General features: G+C 43.4%; 1 protein-coding gene across 5 annotated transcripts in view; it reads right to left on the minus strand.

Moving 5' to 3' along the window:
* LRRC7 (leucine rich repeat containing 7) overlaps window positions 1-21,566 on the minus strand; it is a 525,647-nt gene that overhangs the window by 261,303 nt on the left and 242,778 nt on the right. For 4 of the 5 annotated variants that reach the window (XM_077450492.1, XM_077450494.1, XM_077450490.1 and 1 more), the window contains one exon: window positions 5,564-5,766. In XM_077450492.1, coding sequence (XP_077306618.1) covers window positions 5,564-5,766 — 203 coding nt within the window. Of the gene's footprint in view, window positions 1-5,563; window positions 5,767-11,438; window positions 11,683-21,566 lie in introns of those variants that run through there. The other variant, XM_077450493.1, reaches the window with a different exon arrangement.

The raw sequence follows: 21,566 nt of genomic DNA on the forward strand, positions 1-21,566 counted from the left end.
ATGCTGTGGGGTGTTTTTTTTAGCTGCAGGGACAGGACGACTGGTTGCAATCGAGGGAAAGATGAATGTGGCCAAGTACAGGGATATCCTGGACTAAAACTTTCTCCAGAGTGCTCAGAACCTCAGACTGGGCCAAAGGTTTACCTTCCAACAAGACAATGACCCTAAGCACACAGCTAAAATAATGAAGGAGCGGCTTCACAACAACTCCAAGACAGTTCTTGAATGGCCCAGCCAGAGCCGCGTAGCGTGTTTGAACGTTTTTACCGGCGTTTTGTCGCGCGACAACGAGCGTTTTGTCACACTACAACGCGCAACAACGAGCGTTTTTTTCACTTCGGCGTTTTTTTTCAGCCAATAGGAAAAATATTTTTCATCTGCTTATTTTTTCTTGAGCAGATACAGCGTCAAAACGCCCGTAGAAACGCTCGTTGTCGCGCTAAACGCTCGAATCGAGCGTTTCCATTAGTTTCTATGGGAATGAAAACGCCCAAATCAGCCCAATTCACGCGACAAAAAAGGGTCCGGAACTTGTTTGAGCTTCAGGCGTAGGGCTTCAGGCGACATGGAGTGGAGATGTGAACCATCTCCATTGAGAATAATGGATTTTTTCCCCTCCAGCGTTTTGTAGCTTCAGGCGTAGGGCTACAAAACGTTCAGGTGTGAACGGGCTGTCAGGTGTGAATGCAGCCTTAAGCCCAATTGTGAATCTCTGGAGAGACCTAAAAATGTCCGTCCACCAACGTTTACCATCCAACCTGACAGAACTGGAGAGGATCTGCAAGGAGGAATGGCAGAGGATCTGCAAATCCAGGTGTGAAAAACTTGCTGCATCTTTCCCAAAAACTACTACTAAATACTGAGCAAAGGGTCTGAATACTTAGGACCATGTGAGATTTCAGTTTTTTCTTTTTTAATAAATTTGCAAAAATGTCAACAATTCTGTGTTTTTCTGTCAATATGGGGTGCTGTGTGTACATTAAAGAGGCAACAAAAGTAACTTAAATGATTTTAGCAAATAGCTGCAATATAACAAAGAGTGAAACATTTAAGGGGGTCTGAATACTTTCCTCCCCCACTGTATACACTCACCGGCCACTTTATTAGGTACATCTTGCTAGTCCCGGGTTAGACCCCCTTTTGTCTTCATTCTTTGTGGCAGAGATTCAACAAGGTTTTGGAAACATTCCTTAAGCCCCATACACACTATCAGATTTTCTGCAGGTTTTTGTCCTCTGATTTACCAAAACCATGTAGTAGAAGGGCCTGCCTGATTGCATATACATTGAAACTCTTAAGGTTTGACCTCATATTATATGGTTTCTGATAGTGTGTATGAGGCTTCATAGTGACATGATAGCATCACGCAGTTGCTGCAGATTAGTTGGCTGCACACCCCATGATGCAAATCTTCTGTTTCACCACATCCCAAAGGTGTTCTATTGATTGAGATGTGGTGAGTGTGGAGACTATTGGAGGACAGGGACCTCATTGTCCAGTGGTGAGATGATTGGAGCTTTGTGACATGGTGCATTATCCTGCTGGAAGGAGCCATCAGAAGATGGGGAAGATGGGGTCATAAAGGGAAGGACATGGTCAGCAACAATACTCAGGAAGGCCGTGGTGCTCATTTGGTACTAAGGGGCCCAAATCTCCCCCACATCATTACACCACCACCAGCCTGAACCGGTGATACAAGGCAGGATGGATCCATGCTTTCATGTTGTTTACACCAAATTCTGACCCGACCATCTGAATGTTGCAGCTAAAATCCAGACTCATCAGACCAGGCAAATTGTAGCCTCAGTTTCCTGTTCTCAGCTGACAGGAGAGGCACCCGGTGTGGTCTTCTGCTGCTGTAGCCCATTCCTTGAGTGTAACGAGCGGTTATTTGAGTTACTGTTGCCTTTCTATCATCTCGAACCAGTCTGCCCATTCTCCTTTGACTTCTGACATCAACAAGATATTTTCCTCCACACAACTGCCGCTCACTGGATATTTTCTCTTTTTCAGACCATTCTCTGTAAAGCCGAGAGGTGTGAAAATCCCAGTAGATCAGCAGTTTTCCCATCTGGCACCAACAACCATGCCACATTCAAAGTCACTTAAATCCCCTTTCTTCCCCAGTCTGATGCTCGGTTGGAATTTCAGCAAGTCTTCTTCATCACGTCTAGATGCCTAAATGCATTGAGTGGCTGCAATATGATTGGCTGATTAGCAATTTGTTTTACCAAGCAATTGAACAGGTGTTCCTAATAACGTGGCCGGTGAGCGTATATTGTACATTTACCATAGCTCTCAACTGTCCCTGATTTCGTGAGGAATGTCCCTGATTTGGAGCAATGTCCCTCTGTCCCTCTTTCCCCCTCATTAACCCTTTTTCGGCTGCTAGCGGGGGTTATAACCGCCCCGCTAGCGGCCGCAGACCGCTGCTAAAACAACGGTAAAGCGCTGCTAGAAATAGCAGCGTTTTACCGCCGACGCCCGCACCGCCCCAGTGTGAAAGGGGCCTAAGTTCCACTGGTAATGTTTTGATTCTTGGCAGACTGCCCAGTTTTAATCTCCCTTTCTTTTGAGGACTGTGGCTTCAGAAGAGCAGAGAGAATTCTTTGCATAGAAAGAGTTGCTAAACACTTTAGTCAAGATCGCGATAACAATTCTTGACGATTAATTGTACAGCTCTAATATATATATATATATATATAAATATATATATATATATATATATACATACATATATATATATATATATATATATATATATATATATATATATATATATATATATATATATATATACACACTAGTGAACTCTGCATTACTTACTCCTGACCCTGCACTCTGCATTTCATACTAGTGAACTCTGCATTACTTACTCCTGACCCTGCACTCTGCATTACATACTAGTGAACTCTGCATTACTTGCTCCTGACCCTGCACTACGCATTGTATACTATTGAACTCTGCATTACTTACTCCTGACCCTGCACTCTGCATTACATACTAGTGAATTCTGTATTACTTACTCCTGACCCTGCACTCTGCATTTCATACTAGTGAATTTTGCATTACTTACTCCTGACCCTGCACTCTGCATTACATAATAGTGAACTTTGCATTACTTGCTCCTGACCCTGCACTACGCATTGTATACTATTGAACTCTGCATTACTTACTCCTGACCCTGCACTCTGCATTACATACTAGTGAACTCTGCATTACTTGCTCCTGACCCTGCACTACGCATTGTATACTATTGAACTCTGCATTACTTACTCCTGACCCTGCACTCTGCATTACATACTAGTGAATTCTGTATTACTTACTCCTGACCCTGCACTCTGCATTTCATACTAGTGAATTTTGCATTACTTACTCCTGACCCTGCACTCTGCATTACATAATAGTGAACTTTGCATTACTTACTCCTGACCCTGCACTCTGCATTACATACTAGTGAACTCTGCATTACTTACTCCTGACCCTGCACTCTGCATTACATACTAGTGAATTCTGCATTACTTACTCCTGACCCTGCACTCTGCATTACATAATAGTGAACTTTGCATTACTTACTCCTGACCCTGCACTCTGCATTACATACTAGTGAACTCTGCATTACTTACTCCTGACCCTGCACTCTGCATTACATACTAGTGAATTCTGCATTACTTACTCCTGACCCTGCACTCTGCATTACATACTAGTGAATTCTGCATTACTTACTCCTAACCTGCACTCTGCATTACATAATAGTAAACTCTGCAGTACTTACTCCTGACCCTGCACTCTGCATTGTATATTAGTGAACTTTGCATTAGTTACTACTGTTCTCTGATATCTTCCAACCGTCCTTATTATTCAATGGGTCCTTGCTATTTCCTTTGAAGAAAGACACACCCTGGTGATCTTTGGTCTCTTCCATGCTGTTCAGATAGATCTCCACCTCTCCGGGGTTGCCCACCCCTGACATTCCACATGTACATGCACAGCTCCTTTTTGGCAACCAGCAAAACCCCCATCATATCGTTTTGGGTGCAATAGATATTTCGGGAGGCTGTGCTGGCATACGACGGTGCACAGTTTACAAAGCTGGTCGTTTTTTTTTATACAGTTCCTTACAAAATCGATTTTTGTCACCCAGGTGGATTTGCACTTTGAACGCTGATTGAAATCAAATATTCCTTAGAAAGCCTAAATGCCGGTTTATTTACCGCAGTCATTTTTTCTTATTACCGTACCTGTGTTAGAAATAATGAAACAACTAATTTTGAATTTCACCAGCAACCCGCGTGTTTTTCTGTGCCGAGAGGCAAAAGTCGGAAGAATAAACACAAATTTCAGCTTATCAAACGTTCATCATAATTCTGTCAGCAGTTCACTACCAGACGACAAACCAAAACAGCCGACTTCAAAGCTTCAACATCAACTTCTCAGAATAGATTTTCTAATAAAAATGCAGGAAACGTGACTCAAGATCCAATGAGGAAAACAAGCTCACAAGGGATGGAAGCAGAAGACTAGCCGGCCGGAGACATTAGACGGCATCTGAACATGCGGGAAATGTAAAACTGTCAAAGGGTTTCTTTCCAAAGATCTCTCTAAAATAACTGAGCTCCAGGCAAATCACTAAATCCACGAATAAATACATATTTGGGGGGATGACCTGCCAAACAATTTTTGTCCATCCAGTCTTGAGATTTAGGCCTCATGCACACGAGACGCTGTTAAACGCGTGTTCAGAGGCAGTTGGACACTTTTTTCAACTGCCCCTGAACTCAATTCAATGTTATCCTATGTGTCCATGTACACAGTCTCGTTTTTTTGCAGTTTTTATGCAGTTGCATTTAACCTCGGTTTTCCAGAAGCAAAAAAATGGGTTCAGACGCAAAAATTTCCATGTTTCAGACACAAAACGCGGCTAAACGCGGCACCCGCGTTTAGCCGCGTTTGCGTTTATAAGCGTTTTTAAAGGAACCCAATTTTTTGGACCTGAAAACTCAGAAATATGATGGAAAACCATAGAAAACAATAAAAAAAGTTAAAAAAAAAATTGTAATTACTTTATATAATTCCTAGAGCGTATTTATTTTGTGATACAATCCCATAAAATCTCTAGTGTTTCCAGTAGCTTGGACAATGAGGAATGCCTCCACTTTTTTTTTTCCACAAGCCACCCCCCTTCACCCAAGCTAGGCTTGTCCACACCTTAGATTGTGATTAGCAAGTTGATCATCTTGGAAGACACATCTCTGAAAATGACTTCCGATGTAACCCAAAACCAATTAATTGAAGTAATTCAGAATCACATGCAATTATGGGACAAATCCCATATGGCAGAAATAGTTAAAAAAACATGCTTTGAGAGCTTTAAACGCTATAAACGCAAACGTGGCTAAACGCGGCTAAACGCGGCATGCAAACGTGGTAAAACGGGCGTTTCTAAAATGCGCATTTCAGCTTTTTTTGAGCAGAGTTTTCACCAGCGTCTCGTGTGCATGAAGCCTTACACAGTCCAGGTTGCTATTTTTTTTTTTTGTGTAGTCAATACCCCATGACTTACCTTGGGTAACTCTTCTATTTGATTAGCATCCAGATAGAGTTCCTCCAATGTTCTTTCAAAACTGAAGACCTCTTTTGGCACCTGTTGCAGGCTGCAGTGAGAGTAATCTAACACCGATATTATCTCCTCCTCCCCCCGAAAACATCTGCATGGTACAAGCCGGCCGATGATCTTCCGCTTGGTCGTCATCTCCAGGCACTGCACTGAAAAGAAAAAAGAAAAAAAGTATTTAACATACAACATACTTCAAAAGTCTTAACTGACGGTGAGTCAGTGGAGGAAATGTACTAAATCTGGAGCACTCAGAATCTGGTGCAGTTGAGCATGGTAGCCAATCAGCTTCTAACTTCAGCTTGCTCAATTAGGCTTTGACAATAAAACCTGAAAGTAGATTGGTTTCTTGCACCAGATTTTGCGCTCTCCAGTATTAGTAAATAACCCCCAATGTGTTTTTTATTACTATGTCATTAAGGGAGTAAGTTTAAACCCAAACCAGATATAGTCCATAATAATGTAAAAGAACACATTTAGATACTTATAAATTCATAACAAGCTGAAGCTTTAAAATGAGCACTCTGGAGCTGCTGGCATTGTGGAGTAATTCATTCTCAAAGTTTACAGCAAAAGCACTGAAGTCATTCAAATTAGCCCTGCCTGAGTTCTTCTCTACTGGACTACAGATATACTTCCCCGCTATGTTATGAAGATGAAGCGAGGGGGAGTTATCAGATCAAACGAGAAGGTGAAGTATTAATTCACCTTTCTAGGCCAACAAACTAGATAAAAAGTCCATAATGTAAAAGAAACCGTTAAAATTTTTATATATTCATAACAAGCTGTAGCTTTAAGAGCTACACTTGCTTCAAAACAAGGCTTTGGACACACTTTGTTAAAGCTCTCTGAACGCCAGTCAAAGCTCCTTTCGCTAAAAAAACATTGTTAGCTTACAGTCCTGTTTACACCTGCTTTTGCTTGGTGCTTCGATGAGGCTTCGACAGGGCTTCGGTGGGGCTTTATTGGGGCTTCGGTAGGGCTTTGTTGGGGCTTCGATGAGGCTTCAGTGGGGCTTCAGTGGGGCTTCAAGCGAGCTTTGCCATAGACTTCTATGGAGGCTTTGAAGATGCTTTGAAGCACTACTGAAGCTGCATGGGGTATAATTTTATAATCAAAATAAAGCAAAGGCAGGTGTAAACAGGAATGTAAGCTAATCATTTTATTTAGTGATAGGACCTTTAACTAGCGTTCAGAGAGCTTTAACGAAGCGTGTCTGAAGCCTTTTTGAAGCCGAAGCAAGTGTAAATGAGCACTAAAACAAGCACTTTGAAGATGCTGGTATTGTGGAGTAATTACATTTTTAATTTTACAGCAAAAGCAATGAAGTCAATAAAATCAGCCATGCTTGAGTTTTTTGCTCCTGGACTACAGATATACTTTCCTGCTATATTATGAAGATAAAGCCAGAGGGAGCTGTCAGCTCAAACAGAAATGTGAAGGGTAATAGTTCACCTTTATTGGCCAACAAACTTCAAAAAAGTCTTTACTGACGGAGAACCAATGTTCTTTATTACTATGTCATTAAGGGAGTACGTTTAAACCCAAACCAGATATGAAGTCCAAAATATAAAAGAAAACATTCAGATACTTATATATTCATAACAAGCTGTAACTTTAAAACAAGCACTCTGGAGCTACTGGTATTGTGGAGCAATTCATTCTCAAAGTTTACAGCAAAAATCATTCATGTCAGATGCATGCATGCACAGAAACCAGGAAGTTCACAATTTTTGTGACACTCGTTAAACTGAGGAAATTTCATATTTTAGCTTAATAAGGTTTCTTTGGTGTAATAAACCCGATGTCCACTATAAATACGATGAGTCTGACCCATTCCTAAGCAGTAGCGCACGTTACCCCGGGTGTCTCTATCACTCGAGTATGCAACATTTTTTTTCTTTTCTACAAACAGTTGCTCCTGCCCACTTCCATACATGTAGACTGTGCACAGCCAGCCTGAAAAAACTCTTTAGTAGGTGACCGACCCTCCATCCTACCTTAAAAATAGGACAAGCCTGATGTTAGAAGTGCGCCCCCAGTGGCCGCTCTGGCTCATTAACACATTGAGCTCCTTCTGTAACGGGAAAACACACAGAGTGCTTGGGATACATTGCAGGGGCATGGAGGGGGGGGGGGTTAGCCTGGGGCAACAGTACCTTCACCAGTATGTGGAAGTAACCGGGTGGCTTTGCAGCTGCCCAAACCAGTTTAAGAGGAGAGGTGACAGGCGGCTTGACAGTTGTAAACAGTTGGGAGTGTTTTTACTGTTGGAAGAACAACAGCAAGTTGTTTATGTACTGTGACTATATATGCATTATGTCTGTCTATGCAGCAGGTGGCGCTGTAGTGTTATAGCGTAATGTGCATGTAATCTATTGTATGATGCAATGAGCGGAAGTGCTGACGTATGCCAGTGGCAGCGAAAGGGCTAAAGGTAATGTATGGGTTTGTAAAGACATCTGGTGCACACAAAGTGGATTTATATTCTATGTGCTGATTGAAGAATATATTAAAAGTGGTTGTAAACTCTTATATATACACACTGCCACTGCATTTTCTCTGGGACATTACACATCAAAACAAATATTGTAATTAATCCACATGATTACAGGTTTTTTGATACATAAACGAAAGTAACATCATCGTAAAATCCAGTTACAATAGATATTAAACAGATTCCTAATCTAAAATGTCATAAACAGTTTCAATGTATTTGTACTTAATCTGAAATATGGATACATAAGTATACAAGAAACTGCATGCGACTTGACGCGTTTCACAAATCAATGTTCGCTTCTTTGAGAGTAGAAAATACAGTACAAAATAGTACAAAAAGTACATATTAAACCCTTATATATACCCAGTGCAGTGACTGGCCTCAGGTGATACACAGAGATGAAACAAATCCTGCAGCCATCTCTTCTCTACAGCTCTTAAAGCGGAATTCCACCCAAAAGTGAAACGTCCACTGATTTGTCTCCTCCCCCTCCGGTGCCACAATTTGGGGGGGCGGGGACAGGATACCTTTCTTTGACAAGTATCCTGTTCCCACTTCCGTGAGTAAATGCTGTGGCCCATTACATGACCAAGGGGCTCCCTCCTCCTCCCTTCTCCTCCCCCTGTCGCCGGGATAGAGGAGCGGGGCCCCGCGGATGCACGGTAGAGTTCCTGGTGTAAAGCCGTAAGGCTACACTGCCAGGTTCCCTTACCCGCAATGGCAGCAGCAGCACCTGACAGCTGATGGAAACATCAGCTGCGGTGCTGACATTCGTGGACTCCAGTTTAGGTAAGTGTCCTATTATTAAAAGCCAGCAGCTGCAGTATGTGTAGCTGCTGGCTTTTAATTATTATTTTTTTGGGCGGACCAGCACTTTAAAGTCCAGAATTTACAGAGCATTTCCGAACTTCAGAAAGCAGGGGGATTTGATGTCATACACTGCACAGTATAGAGCACCAAGCTGAGTGTAATCTGAGACCTGAGTGGAGGTAAAGGAAACACCCCCTCTACACAGTTTTATAGGTAAACATGCACAGCTGAAGTTGTCAATCACCTACTGTTTGCTAAGGTTTTGCTCAGAGGCAGCAGTTCTTAGCTGTCACTTGTCACTCTGCCAAAACAGTTACATAGACTGTATATAAAATAGGATACAGATTGCTGCGCTATACGTTATACTTTAAAAACTCATATAAGTGAGATAACAACTTGAAATAACAGTGAAGTGAAAATATAAAAATACAGGGCAAAAATGAAAAATATAATAAAATGAATATCAGTCCCTCCACCATTGTGGAGGTAACTGTGTTGATCCAATACTCGTGATCCCCATGTGCACCGTCACCTCAATTGAAGAGGACTCTTACCAGAACCTATGGACCCTGTTACAGAGTCAGATCCACATGTAGATCATACTTTCATCATGAAGGATCTATGTGGAAGCCGATTACTGAAAAATTCTATATCTTCCACTCTCCAATATGTGTCAGATTAATGGCATCAGCAGGTTCCCAGATGGTTCACCATATCATGAAATTAAAATAAGGAAACCCACATAGTGTAGTGTAAAATTGTAATAAAAGTTTAACAAAAGCCAAGAACAGATTAACTACTCACAAATTTAAAAATGAAAAAGTGCTTAGTATACACCTGCCAATTCCGGGAGACAATCAAAACACTTCCTGGTACAGACAAGCATGGTGACTTCACGTGCGTTGGCTCCGCCCTACACGTTTCATCAGATCTGACGTCATTGGGGGCACGAACGCTGGTCAAATAAGTATATGTGTATTGCTCCTCTGTGACCTTGTGCAAATCCCATTATGTGGAAATTTTTTTCTACGTAATGCAATAGTGTTGATTTACTAAAACTGGTCAGTGCAAAATATGGTGCAGCTGTGCAAAGAAACCAATCAGCTTCCATGTTTTTGTCAAGGCCTAATTGAAAAAGCTGAAGTTGGAAGCTGATTGGCTACCATGCACAGCTGCACCAGATTTTGCACTCTCCAGTTTTAGTAAATCAACCCCATTGTGTTTAACGATGATTCCTTTTATGCAACTATAATATTATATTATTATTATTATTATTATTATTATAATACATGTTTTATATAGTGCCAACAGTTTACGTAGCACTTTACAATGTAGAGGGGGGAAAGCACAACTACAGTACAGTTCAATACAGAAGGGACAGGAGGGCCCTGCTCATAGAGCTTACATTCTAAAGGGAGGGGGTGGTGGTACAAAAGGTAAGAGATGCGGGGAATGATTTGATGGGGGTGGCTCGGGGGGACAGTTGTTAGGTGGGTGTGGGATAGGCTTCCCTGAGTTTATAATAAAGTTTATATATTTATAATAAAGTTTATATAAAGTTTATACATAATTGATAATTTATAGTCTATATAATAATTTATATTAATTAATTAATAATATATAATAATTTATGGTTTATATAAAGTTTATATATTTATAATAAAGTTTATACTTAATTTATAGTTTATATAATAATTGATATTAATTAATGAATTAATTAATAATATATAATAATTTATAGTTTATATATCTATAATAAAGTTTATATATTTTTAAGTAAATATTTTTGTGCTGGGGCGGACTGACCATTTGGCCACTCGGGCCCCTGGTTATAACTGTGGGGAATGAGCTGATGGAAGCGGTAAGAGATTAGTTGGAGACACGATAGGCTTCCCTGAAGAGATGAGTTTTCAGGGTTTGCCTGAAGGTAGCAAGAGTAGGGGATAGCCGGACCAGTGGAGGTAGAGAGTTCCAGAGGATGGGAGAGGCTCTGGAGAAATCCTGGAGACGAGCATGGGAGGAGGAGGAGAAGATGAAAGAACTTGAGAGTAGGAGGTCTTGAGAACAGGGGAGAGGACGATTTGGGTGATATTTGGAGACAAGTTTGGTGATGTAGCTCGGGGCAGAGTTGTGAATGGCTTTGTATGTTGTGTTTAGTATTTTGAATTTAATTTGCTGGGTGATTGGGAGCCAGTGTAGGGACTGGAGGAGAGGGTTGGCAGACACTGAGCGGTTGGTAAGACTTATCTAATTTTTCAGGGAAAATGGAACCTTTCATGAGCTTTACATAAAAATCGCAGCAATGTCATAAAGCTGATGTAGCATACCGAAGACATTAAGGATGTAATTGGAGAAAAGAGAAAATGAATGCAGATGAGCTTGCACCTGCTTTTGCCGAGCCCCGGAGGTAAATTCTGCCTCCTTTTCTACGGATCTCTTTACAGGCGCTTGTTGACATTCTTAAGAGCCAGATGCCGAATCCAAACTCAGATAAATGTATTCTATTGATCTCACCTCCAGAAATGATAGCGGCTAGGAAGAGCTACTTCTCGCTCCTTGTACTACACTTGTAGGCGATGTTCGAAAATGAACATGACAGGAGAGCAGAGGCCCCCCCCATCTCAGGTGGGTTAGGACTAATCAGGGACGCTTCTTTTTCCTAATGAAAACAGCCCAGGAACATCCGTCGGAGCTCCGAGTACCTGAAAGACGCACAGAGGTGCCGTCAGTGAGTTGTCACGGTGCGACGTGAGCATTAAAAGGAATAATTGCATGAATCACGCTACTGTATCTTGTACGGGAAATCTCCGCAGTTATTTCAATGGAAGCAGGTGCGTGATCTCTATTTACCTAAGAGAGTTAGACAAAGGAGGTGAGCGAGCTCTCTGATTTCTAATCCCATCACTCCGCCGAACAAAGCCGTTGGCATTTAACCCGTTATTTTCGGATCTTTCCGCCTCCCTGGGCTTTGGGAGTGCTAAACGGCACTGTAATGCCTTGTTGCTGTCACGAGATCTGTAAGGTTACATGAAGAATGGTTCGTATATATAGAAATAATGCATCAATGCCCGGTACACACGATGAGATTATCGGACGAACGATCGTCCGTTTTTTTTTTTTCCATGCTAATCTCAAATCGAGACGAAAATTCCTGTACGACAGGAAAAAAAAAATCGGAAGTGATGTCATGTGTTGTAATGCATTTGTATTGAATTTTCGAACAATAGCTGTACTGATTAAACGAAAATCGAACAATCTGGCATCGCACAAATTTTTTTTTGTACATGACTAGGGATGAGCTTCGTGTTCGAGTCGAACGTACGTTCGACTCGAACATTGACTGTTCGTCGGTTCGGCGAAATCCGAACATTTTGGTCCGTTCGCGTCAAATTCGTGTGGCGCTCACGGCCCACAATGCACTGCGATGGCGCAGTGCATTGCTGGCTCATGATTGGCCAAGCATGCACTGTGACCCCACATGCTTGGCCAATCGCAGCGCCAGCAGCGAGGAGAGCCATGATTGGCCACAGGCAGGATGCCTGTGGCCAATCATAGCTCAGGCTGTGTAGTGCACGCCCCACACTATATAAGGCCGCCATCGCGGCGGCCTCGTGTAATGTCTGAAGCAGTGGGTGTTCTGTGTACCTTCAACACAGTACACACCGATCGTTTTCGGCCGATTTTCTATCTTGTTGTTGTGTAGTGGTTATTGTCTGCGTGCCCTGACCGCAGTATACACCGCTATATTCATCTCACCTATATAGCTAGTGATCTATCTTTAATAATAGAGCTTGCAGTCAGTAGTGTTAGGAGATAGTGCGTGCTGTCTGCGTGCTCTGTACCCAGTACATACCGCTATATCCACCTACATAGCTGTTCTCTATTTGAGCCCACTTGCCATCTGCAGGAGTTATTGGAAGTTGTGTGTGCCTCCAGCACAGCACAGTATACATCTGTATATACCCCTTTATCTCTGGTGTTCTCTGGTTATTGTCTGCGTGCCCTGACCGCAGTATACACCGCTATATTCACCTCACCTATATAGCTAGTGATCTATCTTTAATAATAGAGCTTGCAGTCAGTAGTGTTAGGAGATAGTGCGTGCTGTCTGCGTGCTCTGTACCCAGTACATACCGCTATATCCACCTACATAGCTGTTCTCTATTTGAGCCCACTTGCCATCTGCAGGAGTTATTAGAAGTTGTGTGTGCCTCAAGCACAGCACAGTATACATCTGTATATACCCCTTTATCTCTGGTGTTCTCTGGTTATTGTCTGCGTGCCCTGACCGCAGTATACACCGCTATATTCACCTCACCTATATAGCTAGTGATCTATCTTTAATAGTAGAGCTTGCAGTCAGTAGTGTTAGGAGATTGAAGTTGTGTGTGCCTCCAGCACAGCACAGTATACATCTGTATATACCCCTTTATCTCTAGTGTTCTATAATAAAGGCATCTGCAGGAGTTAGTGGGTGTTGTGTGCCTCCAGCACAATATACACTACCCAACTGCTGTTTTACCCAACTCCCTTCAGGCCATTACCATGTCTGGAAGGCCAGCAAGGAGAGGCAGACAGGCGTGAGCCGATAAAAGAGGGCAAGCAGGCTCTGTGTCTAGAGACAACAGTGCTGGTCGTGGACGCGGTGCATTGTCATCAGCACGTGGCCATGGGACATGCTTGTCCTTCTTTTCGGCAGCTGGACATGTTGAACCGCAACATGTCAACGACTTGGTAGAGTGGATGACCAAGCCCTCTTCATCCTCCTCATCCTCTCTCACCCAGTCTCAGGGTAGTAGCAAAGCAGCTGCCAACGCATCGTCTTCCCTCCTCTCAATGTCATCATCAGTGACTCCTTCCCTAGACCCACCACGTCCTCCTGAGGAGTCTCCTGAACTCTTTGAGCACAGTGTTGGGTACATGCTCCAGGAGGATGCCCAGTGTTTTGTGGGCTCTGATGATGACACTCAGCTAGAGGAAGGCAGTAGCGTGAGCGCAGAGAGAGGGGATGCTCAAGAAGGACAGCAATCTGGCAGTCATGTTCCACAAGCTGCAGCATACTGCCAGGTTTGCTACAGCGATGAAGAGGGAGGGGATGATGAGGGCACTGACTCCACGTGGGTGCCTGGAAGGAGGGAGGAGGAGGAGGAGGAGGAGGCACATGTCCAACGAGGCAGGATGCCCTCCGGGGACCAGCTTAGGGGCAGCACACCGACTGAATCACACCGCAGAGCTCCGCCTGTGCAGAGCGCTGCCTCTGCGCGTTATTCTAAAAGTTCTTTGGTGTGGGCCTTTTTTGAGACGAGTGCATCAGATCGCACCGCTGCTATTTGCAACATATGTCTCAAGCGTATCTCACGTGGCCAAAACATCAGCTGCTTGGGCACCACATGCTTGACCAGACATATGTTGAGCTGCCATGCAGCTCGTTGGCAAGCGTACCTCAAAGACCCACACCAAAGAACAAAGCGGACCTCTCCTTGCTCCTCATCAGCTGGCATCTCCAACCCCACTAGACCTTCAGTCCTCTCTGAAACCTGCTCTGAGAGGAATGAAGGTGTAGAATTAGGTGTGTCACAGCCAAGTGCTTCCGGGAACACTGCTAGCGGTACACCCACGTCCGATTATAGCAGGCAAATGTCCCTGCCCCAGCTGCTGGACCAGCGGAAGAAGTTCACTCCCAGCCATCCACATGCCCAGCGGTTGAATGCTAGCTTGGCTAAATTGCTAGCACTTCAACTGCTGCCTTTTCAGTTGGTAGACTCGGCCCCCTTCCGTGAGTTTGTACAATGTGCGGTTCCTCAGTGGCAGGTCCCCAAACGCCACTTTTTCTCACGGAAGGTGATTCCGGCTCTCTACCGGCATGTGGAAGGCAATGTCCTTGCCTCGCTGGACAGGGCGGTCAGCGGTAAGGTGCATATTACCACTGACTCATGGTCCAGCAGGCATGGACAGGGATGTTACCTGTCTTTCACGGCCCATTGGGTCACTCTTCTGGCAGCTGGGAAGGATGCAGGACAAGGTGCAGTAGTGTTGGAGGTTGTTCCGCCACCACGCCTCCAAAATGCTACTATTGGTTGTGACACACCTCTCTCCTCCACCCCCTCCTCTTCTTCTTCCTCCATGGCCTCTTCCAGTGCTCTGTCCTCAGAACCAGCGGTGCTCCGTAGGCGTTCCAGGGGCTACGCAAGTACGCAGGCAAAACGATGCCATGCCGTGCTTGCGCTGGTTTGTTTGGGGGACAGGAGCCACACTGGGGGGGATGTTTTGTCAGCTCTGCAGGGGCAGGCCGAGAGGTGGTTGACGCCACGCCAGCTTAAGCCAGGAATGGTGGTTTGCGACAATGGCACCAACCTCCTCTCCGCCCTCCGACAGGGACAACTGACCCATGTGCCCTGTGTAGCTCACGTCCTTAACCTGGTGGTGCAGCGGTTCTTGGGCAGGTAACCCGGCTTACAGGATGGCCAGGAAAGTCTGTGTGCATTTCCGCCGATCATTTAATGCCTGTGCTCGGCTGGCTGAGCTCCAAAAGGAGTTGAACCTGCCCAAGAACCGCCTTATATGTGACATGCCCACCAGATGGAACTCAACATTGACCATGCTGCAGCGGCTGCACACGCAGCAGAGGACCATCAATGAGTACCTGTGCGACTACGGCACCAGGACAGGGTCAGGGGAGCTCGGTTTTTTCTCACCACGCTAGTGGGGCATGATCAGGGATGCATGCACTGTCCTGTCACCGTTTGAGGAGGCCACAAGGATGGTGAGCAGTGACAGTGCATGCATCAGTGACACTGTACCTCTTGTCCACCTCTTGGAGCATACGCTGCGTGGAATAATGGACAGGGCACTTGAGGCAGAACAGAGGCAGGAAGAGGAGGACTTCCTTGCCTCTCAAGGCCCCCTTTATCCAGACAGTGTTCCTGCTGTGCCACCCATCACACAGGAAGAGGATGAGGAGGAGGAAGAGGAGAAGGAGGATGATTGTGTCAGCATGGAGGTGGAGGCTGGCACGCAGCATCAGCATCAGCAGCAGCAGCAGCAGCAGCAGTCTTGTAGGAATGATTTACAGTCCCAAGAAACACGTGGACTTGTACGTGGCTGGGAGGAGGTAGCTGCGGATCATGTTGTCCTTAGTGACCCAGAGGACTCCGGACCGAATGCCTCAGCTAACCTACGCTGCATGGCCTCCCTGATCCTGCAAAGCCTGCGGAAGGATCCTCGTATTCTTCGGGATCAAGGAGAGGGGCCATTACTGGCTGGCCACTCTCCTTGATCCACGGTACAAGGGTAAGGTTGCCGACCTTATCTTGCCATCGCAGAGGGAGCAGAGGATGAGACATCTCCGGGAGGCCTTGCAGAAAGGTCTGTGCAACGCGTTCCCAGAGACTGGGAGGTTACAAACTCCTGGTCTTGGACAACGTGTTGCTGAGGCATCGGTCAGAAGGAGCGGTGGAGAAGGTGGCCGTCTGACTGATGCTTTCAGACAATTTTTTAGTCCGCAGCCCCAAGGTATGATCGGTTCCAGCACCCATCGCCAGCGTCTGATTTACATGGTGCAGGAATACCTAGGGGCAAGGTCAGACTTGGACACCTTTCCCACCGAAAATCCTCTGGCTTACTGGGTCTTGAGGATGGATCACTGGCCAGAGCTTGCACAGTATGCAATTGAGCTACTGGCCTGTCCTGCATCCAGCGTTCTTTCGGAACATCAAGATGAATCAGTCTTGGATCACCCACAGCTACCAAGCACCTGAAGCTGATGTAACCGAATAATTTTTTTTGAAATACCACATCCCTTCAAGACTGCCTATGCTGATGCTGAGTGACTGTCCTGTTATGTTGATTGTCTATCCTCTTCCTCCTCCGCTGATATGTTGGAAGAACATTTCTGGTTCTGGTTGATGCCATCAGCCCAATTTTTCTGCCCCTGTTTAACAGGGGCGTTTAAGTACAATTTTTGATGCAATGCTTTGCAGCAGGGCTAATTCCTGCAATCAAACAAGAGTATATGGGAGAGGTTGCAGTGTGGTGGCACCAGCACCAGTGCCTAAGGCCCAATTTTTCTGCCCCTGTTTAACAGGGGCCTTTAATTACAATTTTTGATGCAATGCTTTGCAGCAGGGTTAATTCCTGCATTAAAACTAGAGTACATGGCAGAAGTTGCAGTGTGGTGGCACCAGCACCAGTGCCTAAGGCCCAATTTTTCTGCCCTGTTTAACAGGGGCGTTTAAGTACAATTTTTGATGCAATGCTTTGCAGCAGGGCTAATTCCTGCAATAAAACTAGAGTATATGGAAGAGGTTGCAGTGTGGTGGCACCAGCAGCAGTGCCTAAGGCCAAATTTTTCTGCCCCTGTTTAACAGGGACATGTAATTACAATTCTTGATATAATATTTCACAGGACGGCCCCTTCCTGTGCCCACCCAGAGTAACGGTGAGGACTTATAGTGTTGTGGCACCAGCACCACAACCACCAAAGGTCAATTTTTCTACCACTGTTCAACAATGGCATGTAATTACAATTCTTGATATAATCGTTCACAGCAGGGCGCTCCAGCGCCCACCAAGAGTCACTTTGAGGGCTTACAATGTTGTGGCAAAACCAACACCTTGTTCCGCCATTTCTGCAGAGCATATAGGGCAGGCCCCTACTTTCAAACATCCAACTTACAAACGTCTCCTACTTGCCAATGGAAGGAGACAACAGCAAGTGAGATGAAAAAAGATGGACGACAAAACAAATTATACAGGGGTGATAACCCTTCCCTATGTTTTCCAAAAAGCTTAAAAATAGTTTTTTTGACTGGAGCTACACTTTAAAAATGTACCAGTTGAAAATTACAAACAGATTCAACTTAACACAACAAACCTACACAGTCCCTGTCTTGTTTGCACCGCCTGCAGTGTTTGCACCACAAGCAGTTTTAAATGGTGTTATTTCCGTTTAATGTCATTTTGTGCAGGGACTGTTCTAAACACGGGAAACACGTGGCACTTCACAGGCATACTACAGACACCCCCCCAGGCACCATATTTAAAGGAATATTTCACTTTTTTTTTTCACTTAAATCGTCATTAAAATCAGTGCTCCCGCCAAAACGGCCATTTTTAAAAACATTTTAGGCATTGACCCATGTCCCCTGGGGCAGGAGCCAGGTCCCCAAACCCTTTTTAGGACAGTATCTTGCATATTAGCCATTAAAATTAGCACTTTTCGTTTCGAACGTTCGAGTCCCATAGACTTCAATGGGGTTCTAACGTTCGTTCGAATTTGGGGTCCGTTCGAAAGTTCTGGTGCGAACCGAACCAGGGGGTGTTCGGCTCATTCCTATACATGACCAATAGAATAATATCAGATGAACTGTCATGATCGGCTCTCGAAAGCTCTGTACTAACGATCCGATTATCATACGATCGCTTCGAAAGTGGTATTTTCTGTACGATTTTCTGATCATGTATACGGGGGCTTAAAGCGGAGGTCCAGCTGAAAAAAATAAAATGTAAAAGTCAGCAGCTAGAAACACTGCTGCTGACTTTTTAATAAGCACACTTACCTGTTCTGGGTGCCCACGATGTCGGCCGCCCGAGGCCGATCCGTCCATCATATCGAGCCCCGGAACCGCCATTCGAACTAAGGGAAACTAAGAGTAAACTGAGAGTAAAGGGGCTGAATAATTTTGCACGCACCACTTTTCAGTTTTTTATTTGCTAAAAAAGTTTAAATTATCCAATAGATTTCGTTCCACTTCACAATTGTGTCCCACTTGTTGGTGATTCTTCACAAAAAATAAAAATTTTATATCTTTATGTTTGAAGCCTGAAATGTGGCAAAAGGTTGAAAAGTTCAAGGGGGCCGAATACTTTCGCAAATCACTGTATATAAAATGCACTTTTTATCTATCAAAAAGTGTTTTCCAGCAATAAACCTTTCATCTGATTTCTAAATTGCTGCACACATTACATCACATTAACCTCCCTGGCGGTATGATTATTTAAAATTTTAGGTGCTGAAAGCGGTACAATTATTTTGCATGGAAATTTGGCGTTTTATATTGTAGTCCTGTAATTCTTAGGAATAACTCACTTAAATTTGTCCAAACCAGAGTCTAGTAGACATCCCGGGTATGATAAAGTTTGAAAAATGACATCGTAAATGATAATATAATAAATAACTATAAATATTTATACCAAATAATAATATAATAACAATAAAAAATATTCAATAATGTAATCAAATCAAAAACACTGAAATTTGCTCAGTTGCAGAATTGTCACTGTCATTACTTTTCAATATTTGATGACGGATCTCCCCACAAATCTCAATTCTCCGAGTGATTCTAATTTTTTATCGCTGTTTTCTTTGATAACGTTTGAAAAACAAAATCATAAATTATAATATAATAAATAACTATAAATAATTATACCATATAATAATATAATAATTATATAATAATAATAAAAATTATTCAATAATTCAATCAAATCAAAAACACTGAAATTTGCTCAGTTGCAGAATTGTCACTGTCATTACTTTTCAGCATTTGATGATGGATCTCCCCACAAATCGCTATCGCTCAATTCTGCGAGTGATTCTAATTTATTATCGCTGTTTTCCAGCTGGTCTAAAACCACTTTTGATGTAAAGGGACAGTTTTGGTTGCTATGAGCAATCTCCAGTTTCCAGGCATAAAGAACAGTTTTTATTATATAAAACTGCATGCAGGACACTGGGCTGACCACTAGGGACAAAGGGGATGTGAAATAATTATATACAGCAATGTAATCTGTAAGATTACATTATACTGTATGTATAGTGTGTGTTTTACTTTTTGAATTTGGCGCCGTTCTCCGTCCCCGTGTGCGTTGCAACGCTCGCAGGGAACGGAGCTCGGCGATGTGACAGATCGAGCGGAGGATGGCTCGCTAGTACAGCGGGGGGACATCGCTGGATCCAGGGGACAAGGTAAGTAAGCTCTTCCTGGATTCAGCAATGCGGTCCTGAGTCTGGCTCGGGGTTACCGCTAATGGTACTAAATTTTTACCCCGAGCCAGACTCGGGCATACCACCAGGGGGGTTAAAGAGGTCCTGTCATGCATTGTTTCTAATACAAGGGATGTTTACATTCCTTGTAATAGGAATAAAAGTGACCCAATTTTTTTTTTTTTTTAAAAGACAGTTTAAAAATAAAAAATTTAAATTAAAATAAATAAGAAAAAAAAATGTAAAGCGCCCCGTCCCGCCGAGTTTGCGCGGAGAAGCAAACGCATATGTACACGGTGTCTAAACCACACATGTGAGGTATTACCGTGACCGTTAAAGCGAGAGCAATAATTCTAACCCAAGACTTCCTCTGTAACTAACAACTGGTAACCTGTGGAAATTTTTAAATGTCGCCTATGTAGATTATTAAGGGTAAACGTTTGTCGCCATTCCACGAGTGGGCTCCATTTTGAAGCATGACATGTTGGGCATCAATTTACTCAGCGTAATATTATCTTTCACAATATGGAAAAAAATTAGGCTAACTTTACTGATGTCTTATATTTTAATTTAAAAAAGTGTATTTTTTCCGGAAAAAATTGCGCTTGTAAGACAGCTGTGTAACTTCAGTGTGACATAAAGTATTGCAATGACTGCCGTTTTATTCTCTAGGGTGTTAGAAAAAAATATATATATAATGTTTGGAGATTCTAAGTAATTTTCTAGCAAAAAAAACAGATTTTAACTTGTAAGCAACAAGTTTGAAAAATAGGCTTGGTCCTTAAGTAGTTAAGATAAAAAAAACCTTTTGACTTTACAACCATTTTAATGCATTCCCTTATACTGCTTTGTCTTCATTTATGCGGCTGTAAAATAACGCATACACTAGGCATGTGCAATTTGTTTCATTACGAATTGAAATTTGGCTGAAATTTGCGTGATTTGGATGTATCCGAATCTCAGAATGACAATAGAAACAAACTTCAATTTATAACAAAAAGCAAAAAATGTATTTATTTCATTCGGTGTGACAAGATGCAATAGTTTGGGCCTTTTGTTCACCACTGGAGCTCCACACGGTTTTACCTCCTTCTTGACCTGCCCATTTTCGTTATTTAGTACATACAAATGGCAACCACCCCAATTCGCAACTGGCCTATACAGCAAGGAGCACATGGAAGGGCGACCCATGTCAAAAAACAACCAACAGAAACTCCCAGCTCACTTTCCAGCCAGCCTGCAACAAACCAAATGACCCTGTCCAACAGTTAACGTTAAAACAAAGTTCAGACCTAAATCCAATTGAGAATCTGTGGCAAGACTTGAAAATTGCTGTTCACAGACGCTCTCCATCCAATCTGACAGAGCTTGAGATATTTTGCAAAGAAGAAGAATGGGCAAAAATGTCCCTCTCTAGATGTGCAAAGCTGGTAGAGACATCCCCAAAAAGACTTGCAGCTGTAATTGCAGAGAAAGGCGGTTCTAGAAAGTATTGACTCCGGGGGGCGCCACACAAATGTACCCCACACTTTTCACATATTTATTTGTAAAAAACGCTGAAAACCATTTATCATTTTCCTTCCACTTCACATAGAAGCAAATTATGTGTGCATATGCGTCTTTAAACATATCTATACGCAAGTATTTTACTGATTACT

This window comes from Lithobates pipiens, unplaced genomic scaffold, assembly GCF_037356315.1.
Source record: "Lithobates pipiens isolate NorthernLeopardFrog02 unplaced genomic scaffold, aLitPip1_a1.2 Scaffold_23, whole genome shotgun sequence".
NCBI classification, from domain to species: domain Eukaryota; kingdom Metazoa; phylum Chordata; class Amphibia; order Anura; family Ranidae; genus Lithobates; species Lithobates pipiens.